At 45.2% G+C, this 20,420-nt stretch overlaps 1 protein-coding gene across 1 annotated transcript; it reads right to left on the bottom strand.

Annotated features, from left to right (window-relative positions):
• Window positions 1-863: 863 nt before the first annotated feature.
• Window positions 864-19,398, bottom strand: tle3a (TLE family member 3, transcriptional corepressor a). Its single transcript, XM_085282295.1, has 20 exons — window positions 18,729-19,398; window positions 17,966-18,152; window positions 17,290-17,390; window positions 17,013-17,076; window positions 15,638-15,682; window positions 11,412-11,474; window positions 11,104-11,178; window positions 7,771-7,975; window positions 5,704-5,876; window positions 5,438-5,488; window positions 5,207-5,359; window positions 4,609-4,741; window positions 4,327-4,502; window positions 4,126-4,199; window positions 3,788-4,037; window positions 3,298-3,545; window positions 3,055-3,202; window positions 2,810-2,960; window positions 2,531-2,607; window positions 864-2,229 (listed from the first exon to the last, which is right to left on the bottom strand). The coding sequence occupies exons 2-20, from the start codon at window positions 17,987-17,989 to the stop codon at window positions 2,122-2,124; spliced, it is 2,319 nt and encodes a 772-aa protein (XP_085138421.1). The 5' UTR covers window positions 17,990-18,152; window positions 18,729-19,398; the 3' UTR covers window positions 864-2,121.
• Between the last annotated feature and the right edge of the window lie 1,022 nt (window positions 19,399-20,420).

The following is a 20,420-nucleotide window of genomic DNA, read 5'->3' as shown; positions in this document are numbered from 1 at the left end:
GCTCCTATCTGAATGCATTTACAGCAATTTGCTGATGTGCTTCCATTTACTGTCAAGAGCAGCCCGTGAATAAGATTGTATGTAATGTAGATGCAAGCTAGAGCAAGGGAGATCCCTCACTAGCAACACACAGGACAAGGGGGACTTTGAGGTTGCATTTTTAGTTTTTAGAAGAGGAAAAAGCAAGCCCGAGAGACGTTCAGCATGTCGGTGCATTGCCCTCAACAGCAGTAAGTGCTTTAGGTGTTTTACCACACCCACTGTTGGCCGCACTGTAAAAGCAAATATTAATCAGTGACTTTAAGCTTCTTTCCTTAAACAAATGGTTTGGCATCTTTCTTGCCAGGAGTTTTTTGGTAAATTTGAACCGACAGGCAAGGGAGAAACGGGTAGCCTTAGACAGTCTGGCAATAACAAAATCTGTTTATCAGTTCCTCTAAAGCTTACCAATTAACACATTATGCCTTGTTTGTTTAATCCAAAAACCAAAGTGCAAAAACGACACGTGGTTTTATGCCAGGCTGCGTTCTTCAGTAACTTTCTGGAGGCTTTTTCTTCTTTTTAAAGTGAGCCTAACCAAACAAATAATAGTAACATTTGGGCACATACACCTGTTGAGATTAAATTTTAAAAAAAAAGAAAAGAAAAAAAGCTTTAGATTTGCAGGTAGTTAAGCTATTTCTGCATGTTTGGTCATGACGCTAAAGTGGATTCTGTTGGCAACTTCATCTTCAGTCATACACTCAATTTAATGCTTTACAAAAAAAAAGAGCTAATAACCATATTACTCCAAAGTCTCCAACTAATCCTTGGAAATCTACCACAGCGAGACCACAGCACTACAGAAATCCAGTCAAGATAAATTTTATATAAAACAGTTTATTGATTTATCAACAACTGTCAGCTGTACAGTCCTTATGGATGATGCCACATGTATGCTACACAGTCTTAACTTGTGTTTATGATGAGACCATTCCCGTCTATGAGAAGATTGTAGTGAATATTATGAAATACTGAAGAAAGCAAAGAATACACCCAAAATGTCGAATGTGGTAATGGCGTTGCCTGCGTCCTTTATGAGTAACCAAGTCTTGCGTATCAGTCACAGGCTCGCAAACACAAGCGGCAATAACGATCTCTAATAGACTGATGGCTAAACTTTGCAGAGTGGAGCAAAGTTTTCATACAGTGGTTGAGTCAACAGAGTGAGCTCAAGTCACAGCTGCTTCTCTGTAAAACCCATCAATCCGACAGTTGATATAAATCCATTTTGATGTTATAGACAGGAGCCAGGGTTCAGTGAAAGGTCTTCATTTCAAAGCTGAAATTCTGCTGATCAGGGTCAAAAGGGTAAACATAACTGGAAACCATGATTTTTTTCCTCCCTACAGAAAAAAAAGCCTTTCCAGAATTCTCGACTGCAAAAATCCATGGGACAAATGTCTGTGATACAGCAAATAGCGAAGAAAAAAAAAGCCTTTGTCAGGGAGAAAAAAAAATACAAATTAGATTTCCGAAAAGGTCATTTTGGACAAGGAACATAAAAAAAAAAAAAAAAAAAAAGCCGAGGAGGGGGAAAAAACTGAAATAGAATATCCTCTTACAAAGTCCTAATCTAATTTCCATCCCCGGAGGGGACAGAAAATCACGGAGAGAACAAGAAAGAACCATCACAAGCGTAACTGGACACCAAAATATAAATCTATAAAAGGCCTTTTATTACTCCATTATGTACACTTTTCACAGGACCTCCAAGGAGAAGCTCCAGAGCGAAGCGCCGCTTCTACTTGTGTCATGGAACTTTATCTCCACATTAAAAAGGACGAATAAAAAAAGAAATATCCAACAAACAGAAACAGCAAGACATTATTTTCTTCTCGGTGCCTTGGGAAACTGCACTCGCTGTACAAGTGTTAGTTGTATGAGTGAGGAAGGGCAGAGCCGAAGGACACAGCATCCAGTGCCACAATAACACCACCATCCATTTTCGTCTGGCACTGCCAAACTTCCTGCCCATCCACCTTGGAGCTGCAGGCAACATCCATGCTGTCTGTGTGAGGGAAGGAGGATGGAGGAAGTGTCTACTGTTCCTGAGCATGCTCCGATCCAAAGCAGTCTCTTCTAATAGATCACTTCATACACAGTGGCCTTCTTGTCACCAGAGCCTGTCACGATGTACTTGTCGTCTGCAGAAATGTCACAGCTCAGGACAGATGAGGACTCCTTGGACTGTTTAAAGAAAAGCAGACACACACACAAAAAACACTTTAATCTTGGAGGCAGTTAAACTTAAATGTTGCTGAGTAAGTTAAGTGGTGAAAATTAGCTGACTTCATGGCAAGATTAGATTGCACTGACATCAACTTCTGGCCTGACGGGCCTCAAAAAGGCGTCTTTGTCAGGTCAATAATTCAGGTTCAGTTTTCACTGATAGGATAGTCCTGTCAGACAGCGGTCGTTTTGCCCTTCCTCTTAGAGATCTGTGTGTACGTTTGGCCTGGCTACAGACAGAGTCCATTGATCTGCATACCTGGAATATGCTGGCGCCATAAGGAGTCCTCCAAGCATTCAACAGATTGTCCTTCCCGGTGCTTACGAACCATTTACCTGCAAAGACAACAAAAGTGCCATCAGGACACTTTTCACTAACAAGTAATAGGAAAAGTACCTACAAATGAAGAGTAGCCTTGAGATGACAACAAGCATTTACGCTATTTTAAAAAAGGCACTAATAAGGACAGGCAAAGGGCTCTTCACAGTTAAATACGGTCAGCTTTATCTGATGCTCTTTTTGTGTGTTTGTTCATACCGCAGTAGGCAAACTTGAGGGAAAGGACACAGCTTTCGTGCAGGTGGAGCTGATACTTGTCAGGCTTTGAATGGTGGAGCACTTCCACGTTGCTGCTCTCCATTCCCACAGCAAGCCACTCGCCAGTCGGACAGTAGCCCAAAGAAAAGATCTGGAGATCAAACAGGACAATAATTACAGACAGTTCTTCGGCCGAAAGGAAAACAGACTCCAGGTCTGGCCCCTTGCATTATGCAGCGTTGTACCTGTGAAGTGAAGTCGTGCTGCTGCAGCTGTCGACCCTCTCTCAAATCCCAGGAGCGAACAGTGTTATCGAGACCACCTGTCCACAGCTTAGTGCCATCATGGGATATGTCAATACAGCTAGCACCATCCGTATGACCTTGAAACTGCCTAAAATCAAAATCGGAAGGCATACAGACAGTTATTGACATTATCTTTTAAATTGACTCAAGCCCACATACTGGAAATAAAGTTTTGTTTCCGACCTAACGAGAGTCTGGTTATGCAGGTCCCAAACGGCAATGTTTCCATCACTGCAGCACGAGAAGCAGACTTTGGCATCAGGGCTGATGGCCAAGGCGTAGCACGCCGGGGCTGAGGAGGTGAGCTCAGCTTTGATCCGCGGTGTCTGGGAGGCCAGATCCCAGATGGTCAGTGTGCTGGCCTCGCCTCCGACAATCAATGTGCGACCATCAGGCAGTAGCTTACAGGAGCGGATGTAGTTATCCCTGTTCTGTTGCACCGAGGACAAAGCAAATCAATACATGTTCAAGGCAGTGGAGCTAGGGAGAGCTTTAGAAACAAACAAATCATGGGCGGAGGATAAAAAACGTCCTGTCATAACAAATAAACCAAAGATTGAACCTCAAACCTAATCTGAACTATGTGAATAAGTGTTTGGCTTGTTAATTTTTTTCTAGTGTTGAATGAAATAACATGTGTGTAAACATTAAGAAAAGCTGATGAGGTCCTCACCAAACAGTCCAGCTGGGACACGGGGCTCTTGCTGCCTGGTTGGCTCATGTCCCAGATTTTGACACAGCCTTTGCCACCAGTGTAAACGTGACGTGTGGGGTTGCTAATGGTGACAGCACAGACCACCTCACCATGGCTCAGTGTGTTGATCTGACGGGCGTGGCGTGGAATACCGGGACCAATGAGGGCGTCGGGTGGGAAGGGCACAGGCTGCATTTGACCATCTGCGCTGACATGGAAGGAGTACGCTCTGAAGGAAAAGACACGTGCCTGTCAGTATTTGATATCAGCTGTGTTACAAAAAAATTGATCTGCAACATATCTAGGGAGACACTTACGGTTTTCCGCCAGAAATAGATGTGAGGCTGGCTGGGAGGCCCGGGGCTCTCATGTGGGTGTGAGGATCAAACCCCTAAAAGATGATATGGGAATGTTTGACTAACATACTCAACTGTTATCAGAGTAAAATCCCTCATTGCATCCTGTACATGACTTTTAGATGATCCAAAACTACAGAAAAGGAAAGGGAAAGCCTTTACCATGGGAGTGCGTCCATAGGCTGCTGCTGCTGCAGCGCTCATCTGAGGGGAGATGTGCAGACCAGCATACACCCCAGGGCTAGTCAGGCCTCCGTTCATTTCATGATGGCCCATCATAGCAAAGGGGGTAGGATAGGACCCTGCAATGGATAGAGGTGTGCGCAAAGCTGGGGCTGCTGTAGACAAAGACAGGAGATGGAGATCGGTTTGTGGCCTAACAGTTTTGCAAATAATGGAAAAAAAAGATCTCAGTTTCTGTAAAGTGAAGAGAATGGTACCAACCGAGAGCTTCCATGCCTGGTGGCTTGCCCAGGATGGGTCTGAGCCCAGGAGTCGAGCTGGTGCCAGGGGTGGGGGCATCGTTTCGGGGGGTGGGGGTGTTGGATTTGAGACCAGGCGTGGAGGATTTGTCATTCTGTCAAGGGAACGAGAGAGCAAGCACAATCACAATCCCGGAAACCAGGCACTGTGCACTGACAATTTGAAAGCAAACTGAACTTAATCCAATCTAATTCTGACAACCCTCATAGTCCTGCAGAGCCATAAACTGCTATTTATTCTAAAACCTATTATGGTCACAATGGAGATGGGGACGTTTTTATCCCCTTACTGCTTTGGCTTTAATCTTTTAGTGAGGAAGAGGGAAAAATCCTGGAATAGTTAAATACATTGAGCTATTAACAGAGAAGACCTGACTGATCCTGATGCGGGACAATATTATCCCTGACGTTTAGTCATGCACTTAAAGCACAGACAGCCACTGCTAATCCACTGCAGAAAACGTCCTAGATCTATTTGCACATGTCCCTTTGGTCTCTCGGCAATTGTCATTTAAAACCCTTTCTGTCCCAGTTTGTCCACAACTCTTTTGATGTCTTACATGACTGAGCTCCTTAGCCTTGGAGGAAGGGGTGCTTCCAGATGACGCCACTGATGCGGGGCTGTTGGGTGTGTCTTTCTTTGGGGGGCGGGGCTTGTCAATACCATTTTCAGGTGGTGAGTGGGCTGGGCTTGCCCTTGGAGTGGCAGGATCCTGGAGAAACACACCAGTAATATTTACATAAGAGCAATGTCACATCAATGTGCTACGAACAATTGCTGTGCAGCTCACCTCATTGGACACATCGACCACCAAGTCGTCGCTTTTCTCTCCGTCACTGTCCTGTAACAATAATTAGTAATCGTTTAACTTAACACACACAGATGGGGAAAAATTAAAGCACAGACTCCAGGGATGTTGTTCTCTGGTCTAAACTTCATTAGTTTTTTAAATTAAATTGTGAACCTAAAGCAATTTTTTAAGTCACCATTCATAAGCATATTCATAAGCATAAGCATATTTCCCCGTCATGCTGAACTACTCCTTCAGGGACTTACATATCTACTCATGCTGTCCTTCTCCTCCACTTTGCGTTTCTTAGAATCCAAGCTGTAGTCTGAGGAGCTGCGATGCTTCTCACTGGCTGTGCGTAAGCTTTCTGATGGGGATATTGAGTTATTCTGCAAAAGGGGAAAAACCAAACACACTTTATTACCATTTTGTCTTCCTTCTGTAAGAGAGCGCAGCAAGTCACTCATCCATTACAAATTCACAGAGAACACACTGTGCCAATCCAAACACTAAAAATGCCTTATTCACACAATGATGGATACGGCGGACTCTTAAAATGCAGCTGTAGGCCAGCTCCAAACAGTACCCTGACACCAGCCAAGCCCAATCTCGCACACAAGCCTGTCCCTGGCCACACAACAGAATGGGCTGTTATCTGAACTGAATGGAGGAGGGCTTGTTTTCCGAGCTGGGCTCCCTCCTCCTCATAACTGGACAACAAACAGCCTCACAGGGACATGAGCAGTGTGTTGTAGCTGAACAGAGGGCCTTTTCTCCGGAGTCAGTCAGGCTGAGCGTGAGAGAGAGAGAGAGATAGAGATGGGAGGAGAGAAAAACGAAAGTAAAGCGAGAGAGAGGGGGGAGAGAACCTATATGTTTTGGGTGCTGGGCATTGATTGCCGTAGTGCGCTTGGGCACCATGTCAGCTGAGGCTTTGAGCTCAGATAAAGAAAGAGAATCTATATCCTGCCAGTGGGCACGGCAGCGTGGGACTGACTGGTGCTTCTTCATGGAGCCTGCCCACACAAGCTGGGACAGCTCACTCTAAATGCCAAAAGAATGGGAGGCTTTAGGCAGGTGTCCAGCAGCTTTCACAGGAGTTTGCCACTTGCCTGTAAACTGCCAAGTTCTCCCGATTCTCTCTGTCCCTCATCTGAGGACCAAAGCGAAAACATGGACTAAGTCAGCGGCGACTCAGAGAAGTGAACAATGGCTGATGGACTAGCAGTCTGGGCAAAAAGCCACTGTCTGCATAATGGCTGACCTTTAAAGAGATGCTTAGCGTGACTCATTAGCCAAAGTCACCATTCTACTATCAGATGACCAGGGACGAGAGCACAGAAACAAAACAGGCCCGCTAATCGCCCCAGGACTTCCATTTCTTCAGACATGACTGCACCTATTCAGCTGGCCCGGCCTACAGAAACACAATCTCACAGGCCCATCACAAGCCATCATAGATCGCAGCATTTCAAATATAACGCTTTAGCAGGCCCAGCCAGACGAGGTGGAGAAGAAGAAAAAAAAGAAAAGAAAAACAAAACAACACTCCATTTGTGTTCATAAATATTCATCACATGCCAAGAAGAAGAAAGAGAGAGAGCTGGTAAACAAGGGAGACAGTAGAAGGGATCAAATAAATCCTTTAAGAAGGGGAAGTCCAAGCCCTTCTTTAATTGTGATGAAATTACAAGGCTTCTAATCTATCTCACATGATACCAGTCATTTCCCCTTCTGGATTAAACACACACGATTTATATTCCAGACCTCATTTTCCATTAATCATTTTATTGAACTCAGATTACACCGCATGAAATCAGTATATGCATGCACTGATGGAAGGCTCTACTTGACACTTGCAGCGCAGATGAAAATGTGATGAATTACAAAAAAGCAAAACGAGTGCGGCTCGGGAAACTTACCGTGCTCTCTGTGTCGCAGACATCACGGTGGCGTCCGAGGTAAAGATGAAACCAAGCGGAGCAAAGAGAAAAACAAGTCACTTAGCACATCATAACAGATGCTTCTAGCCGAATGTGTGACAATCAACTGCAGGGCACAAGGCCCCTCTTATCGGCGTGTATTGGAGCTGCTGAATAGCTTATGCAGTCATGGGCTGGGAATGTACCAGCTCATTACCCAGGCAGAATGTGAACAGACAGGATGTGCTCCTCACCTAAGGACCCTATGATTGTGAGAGTGAGAAGCACTCAGCACTAAATTGGTTTATGTCAGTTTAACATCTTTTCAGAACTGCTAAAATTAATATGCCTTTTGATTCTCGCAAATAATAACTAGCTAACAAAGCTATGGGGCCGAGCTCTTCTTCTCACCTCGGTGTTCGAGATCATGGTGGTTCTTTTCATCCTTTACTGGGAGGTGGGCTTGGCTCCCTAGAGCTCCTAGCGCCAGCAGCCCTGATCCGGAGCCCGTCACAGGGGGGATGCCAGGGGGCTGCAGGCCCGAGGGGTGAGGCGGCAACTGGACTGGAGGCCCATGGGCAGCATGGGAGAGGTGCTGTGCCTGGAGCTGCTGCTGCTGTAAGGTGACAGGGAGATAGACAGACAGACAACAAATGGGTTGGAGGAAAAGGGCGAGGAGAAACCACCAACTAAGCACGAGGCTAAACCCCAGATGATATTAGCACATTCACACGTCTATTACTGTCAGGAACACACAGCAATCCCCCTCAGTGCTATTTCCATACCAGGCCAGGGTGGCATAAGCCCTAGATCTGTGCTGAGGCGAGTAAAACCTATAACTGCCTGACCACTCTCAGCATGTGTAACACACGAGGCAGAGGTGCTCAAGTTATCGAAATAACCCACTAATCGCAGTGTATTATTGAAAACAACTGAAATATTTTTCATTCTACTTTATCCAAAAGGGAAAAAAGTCTGCTTCAGCCACATCTTAAAAGAAAAAAATCATTATGCTTAAAGGTAAACTGGCACATATTCTACTGCAACAACACAACTCCTGTGCCTCTGTGATTTAAGCGATCAGAATACAAAACTCTGTGGAAATCTGTCTGTGGGCTAAACAATACCCGCTTTTCAAACACATCCAGTGTCTGTTTACTGATCTCATAGTCACATTTCTGGATTGACGGAACATGAATCATTTGCGCACCCAAACTTTAAGAGACTGCGGGAACACAGAGTGCTAGAAGCTGGCACGCCTTCCCTCTCACTCTGAGTCTTTGAGTGTATTTCTGAGTGTGTGTCTGGAAGGCTGCTGCGGGAGCGAGGACCAGGGGTCCCATGCTGGCACTCAGTCAACCCTCCAATACTCAGCATCAATATTTGAAAGGCACAGGGAAATAGATGGGAGTTAAAAGGCACTCAGCATGGAAGTAAGCAGTTTAAAGCAAGGTTAAATAATACTTAGCTGAGACACCAATAAAAACATCAGCAATTTATTACCCGTATACGAGCCAGCTGAATAATTCAGATGCTGTTACAGCACACTCCTCTCTCTTTTTACAAGACGGATTTCAATCAGTGGCCATTTATGGCCATTTCAGGAATATTAGAATCTTTGTAATGACCAGGGAGGTAGTGCGACGCATAGAAGACGGTGGTGGGCAGGCCTAACACATAATTAAAAATACATTAACTAAGCAGGAACTCCTAAATTCTGTAGCAGGAATACAAAATACTTAGTGCTTAAATATGTCCTTAGAAATATAATCCACATTGTTCTTTTTGTTTTTCTGTTGTAGAAGTAGAGAGGACTAGCATGACTAATAGCTAACTTTTTAACTTGCAACCTTGTGCTTTGTTACATGGGGCAGATGTCAATCCAATTACAAAACGTACCCAAGACAGACACAGCTCTCTCTCTCTCTCTCTCTCCGTGTCTGTCTGGGAGCCTAAGAGAGCGAGTGTGTTATAATATTGTGTCCATGAGGGAAATTAAGGAGCCAGTTCATTGGCAGGGGAGAGCCATCCTTGCTCATTGTGTTTAATGAGGCACTGATGGGTAATAAGCATGGCTGATCAGCAACAGCCCTCATTACAGGGGCCATAAATGAAGACAATAATAAATAAATAAAGGAGTCTGGCCTATTTTCTCTAATTTAATATTCTAAGATAAAGACCTACTCTTTGCTCCTTTTTCCTCTAACTGAGTGTAGTTTAAAATGCCTTGTTTATGACGCGGATATTTTGGGTATTTTCTAATCTGCCAGAAAACGCTGCTTGTCAGGTTCATCTCAACACATGCAGCTGCCCCCAGTTTCATTCTATTAATGGCCCTCAGCTCCATCAATAAGACATGCAGCTGGCTCCTGGATGCTTCCTGTCTACCTGGCACGCTCTTTCACCTTGCTTTACAAAATACATGAGGATTTTGGCATGCCTACAGAGCTTCTTCTTAATGAATAACTAATGGCAAGGTATTCGTAAAACATACAGTGGTTACATTTCCTCCTCCTCTGACGTGAGCGACCTGAGTGACCCGGGTGGGAGCTTTACTGTTTCATAAAAACTGTCCTGGTTCCCACAAAAGACCACAAACTAAAACTCTGAGCTTGTCAGATAACTCATAAAATGTTTTCTTAATGCTTTGAAAGCCCAAAAAGGCACAGTCAGATGATGAAAAATACAAATTCAAATGTACAACATCCTAGTACTGTGATGCTCCAAATGTGAAAATCATATAGAACACAAAAAGCCCCACTAGTGAAATCTCCTATTCTTAGGAACTACTGCAGCAGCTGCTCTTCCAAAAACTGTAATAAAGCATCCATTTCAGTCCAACAGAGGAGTAACAAACAGTTTTCCATCACCTCAAGACACCCACTGAGGCAAATTCTAGGGAGCAATTATCCAGGAACAAAAGGTCACCAAGGGGGTTATTAATTGAATTCCAATATGTGCTTCCAGTCATCAAGTGAGCCTTTAGGCTAGTCTTCTGTGTGCGCCGGAGAGTCTACAGTAGTCACAAGATCACAGACAGTTTGAGCTTTCTATCACAGGTGAAACCAATCACTTTCATTATAGCACGCCAGGGTCAGCACAGCTGATCAATGAGGAGCAGATGGCGTTTGGAAGCCACGATGAATGCAGCGGATTACAGCTCGCTGCCGTGGCGTGAAAAGAACTGTGCAGCGGAGCCGTGGTGGCTGACGACTGTCTGTGCTGTCTCAGTTAGCTTGCAGTGCTGGCTGTGTTTAGTTCACCCTCAGCCTTTTAATTCCCACAGCAATCCAGGTCAACTGTGAGAGATGAGGCTCCTCATTAAAACCTTAGCCAATTAAAGCAATACGAGCTGCGAAGGGGGATCTCGAGAGCTCTCAGGCTCGCATTTATCAACACACAACAAGGCATTGAAGATGCCACCGAGGCCAAAGCTAAAGCAATGCATGAGTCTTTTTTTGGTTTGTTTTTGGGGTGTAGTTGCCAATATTAATAGTTTCGTTTGAATTTAATAGTGAAAAATAAGTCATGAAATGAAAAAAAAATAGTGATGACACATTTGATTTAAAAAGAGGCAAATCTGCACTATAAGTGTAGCAAGTGGTGTATTACAATGTGTTCACTCAACAGTTCAGACTACTCGGTATATGAATTTGATGTGAAGGTTTGCCCCTACCCAAGGTCAAATAAAGGAATAAAAGGGGGTATACACACGGTGAGAGGCAGATTGGGAAGTCCACGTACCCCGATGATGGCATTCAGCTCAGTCATAGTCACCTGCTTAGCCCTCTCTACTGCCTGAGCAACCTGCTGTTGGTGCTGTGGACAGACATTTGCAAAAGATTATTTATCACACATCCACACTTGCTCATCTATGAATTTCACAGTTTTTTTCCAAAGCAACACTAAAATTATAAAGGTGAGATAAAATGCTCTTAACCACAATTATTCCCAAAAGCAAGGAGTATTATCTTAAGGGTACAGGCAACAATAAGTGGCGTTGCTTTAGTAGTAAACTGTGACACCGTTTGGAAACCGGGCTCAAAACTCACCTCTTGTGACAGGAAAGGCATAATTTGAGCTAAAATTGCGTTGAGCCGTTTGGCAATCTCCGTCTGGAAAACAAAGAAAGGGGAGCAAAATGAGACGGTAAAGTATGAAAGAGACAGTGACTTCATATAACCCCGCCTTTAATGTTTACACCGATTAAGTCAATTACTGCGGCAATCAGAACTGCTTGACTCAACATCCTCTAAACAGCGTGATATTGACATTTGAAATATTTAAAACATTAGGAGAGCCCAGGGGGATGGAGCACAGCTGTGCTAAGAGTGCACTCCATGCTAAACGGATATGAGCAGGCAGAGTGCTGCTGTGTTGAGAGGATCCTCTCTCACTCTGCCCTTCTTCCCCTCATCTGCGAATGTGCTGTCCTGCAGTTAACCTCAGAGTTAAACCACACAACCACACCCCAGGAAGGAAGGCCTACTAACTACAGCGCATTGTTTACTTACATGTAACGGTGTGGGGAATTTACATTAACAATTAGGACTGCAGAGAATGCAAAGACAAACGGTAATAACATTGTAGGGGAGACACCTTCAATCAATACCATTAAGCAAGCAGCCTGTGTCGTAAGTGGCGTTTGCTAAAGCTACAGCTTTAGCCCAAGCCGTTTCTCACTGCAATCAAGCACCCAGCCCACCAACCTCATAGCCTCCCAACATCCACGACGCCCTGCCTCCATTCTTCTGCTTGTCTACCAACTGCCATGGCAACGGCTGCAGCCCTATCTTGCTGGGATCATTATGCAAATGGCACCTCTGCTTGACCGTAACAGGCTTTAAAATCATATTACGTGCTTGGAGGCAGGTCATTAAATTGAATTTTCAGCCTGTCGATCACATGAACGTACCAAATGAATGGTGGATAAAAAGAGCAGTAGGAGGTGGTGTGCGGGGAAAGATCGGGGGCGGGGGGCTATGCTCCACGCCCCCCACCCCCTCCAGTCTCCTGTAAAAACACTGCACAGCCGGCCTGCTATGCCTCTCTTTCTCCTTCCAGGGAAAGGAGATGAGACTTTCAGGTTCAAGCTCTGCACTGGGAGCAGAAAAATAACAGCGCCAAAGCTACATCATCTTTGGAATTTATGAGCCGCAGTTCAACCCAGGGCCACTGCAGAACACAAACACATCACAGGGATTTTCTCTGATTTTTCATTTGGAGCAGCAGCACACACAATGTACTTTGCAGACCGCTAGCTTATTTATTACACATGGCAGAAATGCCAGGCAGTTTTGGCAGCCAGACATATTACCTCTAAGCAGAGCCAGAGAGATTGGAGAGTAATGTCCAACAGAACGAGACCTGCTGACCCAAGCTGCAACATGGATAGCCACTTAGCCAGTCAAGCCAGCAGGACAACCAACAACAAGCTGAAGATGCAATATCAGATGAAGCCGCGGATCAGATGCAATAATGCCAAACAAATATATGGCAGCATGTGTCACAGGAAGTACAATAGTCCAAAAGATAACAATGACTATAACTTGATTATTGCCCGCAGACAAAAAAAAGAAAAAGAAAAAAAAGAAAGAGACTGAACCGCGGTCCCCTTTGGCACACAATAAATGTGACCTACAGGTAATAAAGATAAATGTTTTACGAGCGCTGGTATTAATGCAATGTAGTAAGTGTTCTAGAAAGAGCTGAAGGAGCCCCACAGAAATGGTCGAAAAGCGACAGGACCCGTATAATCCATGTTTGTTCAGATAAGCCATGTAAATAGCAGTCGGACATTTGACAGGATTTGCAGAAAGGCCTCGAGCGCACGGCCCATTCCTCTGTAGCTTAGTGTCATGGTGACAGCTGGCTGGGAAAGGTCAGGAGGTGGCTGATCCACTCTGCCCTAAACAACTGGCAGTCTCTACACTCTCACAGCACAACATGCAAATACACGGAAAAGGCAACAACTCAACTCGCCACTGCTGTCAAAATAGATACGGTGCAGAGCTGGGAGGATTTCTTTTTTTCCCCCCTGCCGGCAGATAAAAATTGGGCTGTTGTCACTTTAAGCAGATGACAGCTTGGCCCTTGAGAGGCTGGCTTTGCACTGCCGCTACACAATTACAGGTACTCGGACCTGTGTAGCACCACTTTAAGAGCACTCTCGGGCTGGCTTGTCAATGGTGTGCAGAGAGGTATTCGCCTGTTGCTATCAGCAATGGGAAAATGGACTCGAGACACTGATGAGTATTAAATGTAGAGCGAAAACAAGTGGTGGCTCTGGTCACATGATCCATCTATAAACAATACTTGACTAGTCCCATTTAGAGGCTCGGCAATTTTGACAGCGTTGCCTCATGTCAGGTTTTCAGAGTAAGAAGAAAGACATCAGAGTTTGTTTAAGCCAAAAAATGATGCTTCCACTAAACCAGTCTTTGATAAAGAAGTGTAGTGAGTCCAGAATTAGTTTCTAATTGGCATTTAAAGTTATTGGTATTGATTTGAAAAATGCTGAAAAGCTGCATAAATGAATACGTGAGTCACTACTGTGATTAGTCTTGTCAGCTGCAGCAGTCGAGCTGTGTTTTTTTTTCCTAAACAAAGCATGACACAATCTAAAAAACAATAAACTTATTCTAACAAAAACAGCATAAGAACATAACCGTTGTTGTTACGCCACATCTTAAAGTACAGTCAAGTAACTTTTCTGCTTATGTAAGTGAAACTGACACCCAACAGTTCACACCCTGAAATTATTACACTGCAGTCCAGTCCCACATGACAGATTGGGGATATGGAAGTACTGATGGCTTGGAGAGCCACAGTTCCTCCAACCACTTTTCACTGCACGCCTCTTTTGTATGAAGACTGCAGACAGCCTGTTGGCTGACCAAGTTTGCTTTGGCGCTCGCCACGGCAGATACTTTGCTACTTAGCAAATGATTCCTGCAGACATGGCTGCGTTACGGCCGTAGGTAACGACCTAATCTGATTGACTCTTAGCACCATACAAGCCCCAAACCCCATGCAGCTCTTGGAAAACAAGCACCATATGAAGATAATTACCAGCTGACATCATGCAGCAGAAATTAGCAGTTTGCATCGACAAACTGACATGGCTGATAGAGAGGGATCAGATAACACCACCAACGTCAGTCTAAGCTTTGCCCGTGTACGCATTCTGAAATGTGAATTATGTCCCTGCACAGTAATGAAAAAGGCACAGTTAGAGGAATGAATTTCCTCACCATGGAATAAATCTCCTGGCAGGAAAATAATATGCCTGTGTGCATCCAATAATCCATCCCAACCCTGCCTGTTAACCGCTCCCCATCTTCTCCTCCTCCCCTGCCTGAGCTGTAAGCTGGGGGAGCTGCATGGACGGGACCCACACTGTTTGCTCACAAACACGCCGTTCAGCAGGTTAGGGCCCCACTGATGAATTATTCAAGCGCTTCCATCAGCTCTGTTGAGGTTCCTGATAAAAGTCAGGCGCTAAAATGGATCAGTCGATTAACCTGTTTACACAGAGCTGGGCTGTTGCCCCGCCTCCAGCTCTATTCTCCAACTTGTCTCCTGATACCATCCCCCCCACCTCTCTCCTCTGGTTGGCGATAAGTGCCTGACAGAAGCTATCAGAAGGGCCTGAGCCCTGACAGACATGTGGAAGTGTGACACACAGCACAGACACTGATGGATCGCCCTAACACGCCAACCCACCGTGTCGCCAACGCTGTCATTATAACCAAGCCAGGCAGTCGCAGGGGGGCGCGGGAACATAGACAATGAAATGTCACTCATTCACACAATCTCTATCACTTCAGTGCGATTTATCTGCGGAGACATACAAGATAGGATCTTCTGATAAAGATAAGACCACAAAGAAGTGACTAAAGGACTTTTGCTCTGCTGGTGTAATTACTTTATCCTGAAAAAAAGAAATACTGACCTATCAGAGGGCCTCTCTTTTTAATCATTAAGTCAAAAGGCTAAGCCTGCCAAAGTCTACCTTTAATCTTATCAGAAAGCTGAGTCAAATCCCGGATGCACAGCATATGCAAATTTCCAATAACGGCTCACAGCACTTGTACAAGCTGCGGCAGAAGTTTGGGGTTGTGTTGTTGTTTGTGTGCAGTGGATCTGCCTGTTTTCAGACCATTACTGATGCTCAGTTCAGCTCACAGCCTGTAAGTGGCTCCGCCTGGATCTGACATCCCCTGACACCGTGGAAAACCAATGAGCTGAAAAATATGAGCAGCACTGTGATACGTACCTGCTTGTGCATCTCAATGTTCAGCCCGTAGGACATCTCGTAATACTGAAATGAAAGCAGGGATTTAATTGTGGTTAGTGACGTCAGCGCAGTTACAAGATCTGATGATATTTATTACGTGTAACAACAGGCGAGTGTTTTTGCGCTCTACACTCATGAGACTGGCGTAACCTTAATGTAATTATCGCTGCGCTGATTCCATCACGGTCAGGGTTTGAACACTATAACGCCTATATAAAAAGTGTTTTTACAGGAAAAGGAGATACGTTATAAGATCAGATAACAAAAGGATTTCTTTGAGCAGCTCAGAGTGAATAGCCAATAAATCAATGCTTCGCTGTTTGCAGTGTGGGCGGAAAAGAGAGGGTTAGAGTTATTGATCAGCTTAAGCCCTCAGATCCCTGTGATGTTTGTTTACTTAGAGTAACGCGGTTGCTCAACACTTATTTCCAGCCAGGTCAGTCTGTCTGGCTGAAATGTAATCCGCCGAGCCCACAAGTGGCAGCCGGAGCAGAAATGGCTTTCCAGTCAGCGTCTATTTGATGAGGCCAATGCATTATTCAGTCCATTAGCTTCTTCGAAAATTACTCTCAAACAAGAGAGCCATTCTGTCTGAGATCAGAGCCCCACAGCCATGGCGTAACCTGACACCAAGCGCTGGCTGTGGGATACTTCCCAACATGTTTACCTAACCTCCTGCTTGTCAGGCCGACATGCTGTTTTCCTCTGAGCAAAAAAAAAAAAGAAGTTTAATTTAAGGCTGCATGCATTGGTTTAAATAATTCCCGGTGTGTTTACCTGGGATAGCCTTCTTAGTGTGTCATGTCTGAGCTAATTTTTGCGTCAGGGGCACACCTATGTTTTTCTAAAAGGCTACTTTAAAAAAAAAAAAAAAAAAAAAGCAAGCTAATGATTAAGGTTTACAAAGAAGCTGAGTATAAAGGAGACTGCAGTGTGCTCCACGTCCTCCATTTTGTTTACTGTGGTGTATTTTCCCACACGCTGCTCTGGGCCTCCGCCCTCAGCTCACACCTAATTTATGGCCATGCATATGTCTGAGCGTGGAGTCTCCTAGGAGAATAATCAGATCAGCACACACAGAGGGCAACACTGCAGCCGACCCTTGGAGATCAGGGGCATGCTATAATGGAGCGGCAGCCCACTGCCGGCCGCCTGTCAGGAAGCGCTCCTCTGTAACAACCTGCTACATCAACCCCCACGGGGGGGCTTTCACAGGCCTGTACCTGCCACTCAGCCCGCCCTAACAACCACATAGGTGATCACAATAGCCCCGTCTCACTCCACCCCAACTAGATCTTCAACAAGCCGTGCAATCTGGAAACCATAATTGCTTTCAATTGTAACACAATCTTACCATGACATAGTGGCGCTGCATCTCTGTCTTCTCATTGGCCAGTTTGTCATACTCCACCTTAAGACTTAAAATAGGAGACCAGGTGTCATTTTCAAGCGTCTGTGGCACTTCAATCACTTAACCACTTAACAGAGATGTGCACAGGATAAAAACGGGGATGCTTTTAAAAAAACAAACATATATGCTCCTACAGAAGTCAACAGTCAAATATTAGCGTTAACCTCAAAATCCAATAGAGTAAATGTTGACACTGCCATTCTTTGAGTATAATCATTACCTGTGATACTGGGCTTGGAGGAATTGAAATTCATCTTTAATCCTGTCACAAGACTCTGCTACGGTGAATTTGAAGCCAGGCTGGCCAGGCTGATGTGGAGCCTGAAAGAGAAAAGAAAAGTGGTTGTAAAAAGAAGAAAAAAAAGAAAAAAAGAGAGAGACAGAGAAAGTTTTATTCTGCATTGTGACCTGCTAAGGAGAGCTGAACAGTTCACACATTTAGACTCAGGCTTTTAGGATAACATCTCCTCTGCGGGAAGACATTACCACAAGGTCGGTCTGATTCACACCTCCAGGGGGTAATAACACATTAGCTTTCACACCAAATATGAAATGTAATTTCAAAAAAGAAATTCAAATCACCACCACCACTACCACCACCTGTCTTCACGTTCAGACACAGTCATATGCAAGTGTCTGGCTGAGTAAATATCTCCAGGCATACAAACAATCTGCATCCATTTAGTACTGACTGCAAATTCCGATGAAGCATAAATGCACTGTAATGAAACCCATACAGAAATCTGATGACCTGCATTAAGAGCGGAAAACGCTTTGCAGGGCATGTTTCAGGAGAACGTGGGGGAGGACACGGCACAGGCAGGAACCATACACCAGCACCAGTGTTTTGTAATAAATATGCAATCTTCTCTAAGTATAGGTGAAGCGAGTCTTACCGGATGTCGGCCTTGTGGATACATCTTGAAATGTATCCTTTGTTTATCCCTCCAGTGTACAGGTCCTTTGGCAAAACGGGTGAAATTTGCTCACAGCCACACCAGTCTCAGCAGACAGGGCCGAGGGGAGTGAGGGAGGGGGGAGGCAGGGGATGAGGAGAGGGGGGGGAGGGAGGTCGTGAAAATCCTGTGTTGAGAAATGACGCGGTTTAATCTATAACCGTAAAAATAAAATAGAAAAAAAAAAAACACACACACACATACACTTTACACTGTTTACCAATAAGTAAGTAGTCACCACAGCACACTAGTCCCAGTTACCGCAGCAGTTCGAGCCGAGTCAGGGAAGCAGCACAACAGTCGAGCGCTTCTGTCTTCTTGATGACCTTATTCGGTCAGTGGTCAGACTCGATATCCTAACAAATCTCAACGTGCAGTTTAACATGATGCCAACACGTAGACGAGGTTGGAGAAGCCACTTATCCGCCGTGCAATTTTAATGCTCAGATCCGTTTCGTTCTTTAATAAAAATAATAATAATAAAAGGAAAAAAAAGAACGGAAACTGACTGCTGTTTGTGAAATGACCACCACCGCCCCCTCACCCGGTCCGTAGGACGTCTACAGGCAGGCCATAAGCGACAGCCGCTGGCTTGCACCTACTGTTTGACTCCCGCTCAGAGTCGTGGAAGCGGGGTCGAGCGTACGCCCAAAAATTAGACAAAAAACTAAGAAAGAAATCAACAGCTCTTGTAAATACGTACCCGTGCGTGAGTCCGAAGCGTCCGTCCGACTTCTGCTCCCGAAGAAAATACTGAGCAGGCTATAATTCATGCGTTTAATCCCTCCTAATGTAAGCCTGGTGGACGCAGTTTTCGTCAAGCATCCTCTCTCCCTCGCTCTCTCCAGAACGCACCCAGCCGGGCTGGGAGAAAATTTTTAGTGCGGTCGGGCTCGATTAAACTATACTTTATTCTTCAACCGCGAACCTCCGAGGAATGTGCGCCTTCTGTGGCTGGTTAATCCCACAAAGAAGAAGAAGAAGAAGAAAAAAATAAATAAATATGCTTCCAAAATCTGTCTTCCGACTCGAAGAGGTTGGAGATTCTTTAAAAACGTAACATGGTACTCTCCACAATCTCGCGTTTCCCCCAGTTGTCCAGCTTACCCCGGTTGCCACACACAGGCAGCAGGGCTGAACTGCCGTGAAAGCGCCTATCTGTCCAATCGCATTACTCGGAAGGAATACGGCCACATCTGCCTATCGGAGAGCGACGGCCCCCACGTGGGGTGCAACGGTACATGACATCATCCCGCGGATCCACAAGGCATCATCCGTCCGTCCCACCGTGTACAACAGCAACAACAGCAGGCATTGATGTGCCGACGATGATATCCAAATTTGACAGAGACAGCACAAATTCCACATCCGCGCTTCATTAGGGTGTTTTCCTTTCCCCCTCACTGTGTGTGCGCGCCTCCGACATAAGATGATGAATTTTTTTTGAGGGGGTAAGACCACCAGCGGGACGGGGGAGGAGGAGGGGTGGGGGTGTACGGTGAATTTTTATCCCCACACTCAGAAAAACGGATGAGGGGAGTGCTTCTTGTAAAACGTGGTTACAAAATACGAAGAAATGCTAACACGAAATATACAAAGTAGCGGGCAAAACCAGAAATATCCGGGTTTAACCCCCCCTCCCTCTCGCCACCACTATCACTACCTCTTCCTACACGCACAGCGTGAAGGGCACAATATAATGACCAATCGATCGACGACACCCACCAAAATTGAAGCCACGGGAGCGTCTCGATATAATTTCTCGTAAGTGTTTCGAGATTCTTGAACAACATACCCGCTCGTCTACCTATCAGCATTTGGATGATAGTTGCTCAGCGGGGGAAGAGGAGATGATTGCCTTTGTGTGATATGAACATCAGCCATGTCTGAGCGCTGCCTCTGCGCCTTGTTTTGAAGGTTCGGCTCTGCCCCCACGTGGGACTCCTCTGCGGCTTTAAGGCCTCTCGTCCAATGGCCGCGCGGCGCACTTACTCGCCGGCTTCCTATTGGCCCGCCGGCGCCAAGCCTGTCATTCACGCGGCAGCGTTGTCAATCAATACCACGCGGGGTCAAGCGCTGACAAATGCCTGTGCTCCTCGGTCCTCTGCCTGTGAATAGAGCCTGGAATGGCTGCTTAATTAGCTTCGAATGGCTTTTCTCTCCAGTTCAAACAATCTGTTACCACCACGTGGTAATGAGAGCCTACATTAAACAAAGGAAGAAAGGAAGCATGCAAACAGTTGTAACATTACAACCTGTAGTTTTCCTTTACATATGGGCCTATGTAACTAGCAGACAAAAGGCTCTTGTTTACCTTTATCACAGAGGCCAATCCACTTGTTCTAACATTAGACATGATATTAAAGTTGTGTTGTATAGATATGTGTTTTGCTTT

Source organism: Mchenga conophoros, linkage group LG7, assembly GCF_057382185.1.
Source record: "Mchenga conophoros isolate Kocher_MC1m ecotype Shallow Benthic linkage group LG7, M_conophoros_male_GT1.1, whole genome shotgun sequence".
NCBI classification, from domain to species: domain Eukaryota; kingdom Metazoa; phylum Chordata; class Actinopteri; order Cichliformes; family Cichlidae; genus Mchenga; species Mchenga conophoros.
Note: the sequence above shows the minus strand (reverse complement) of the source record. Positions and strands in the feature narration are given on the sequence as shown.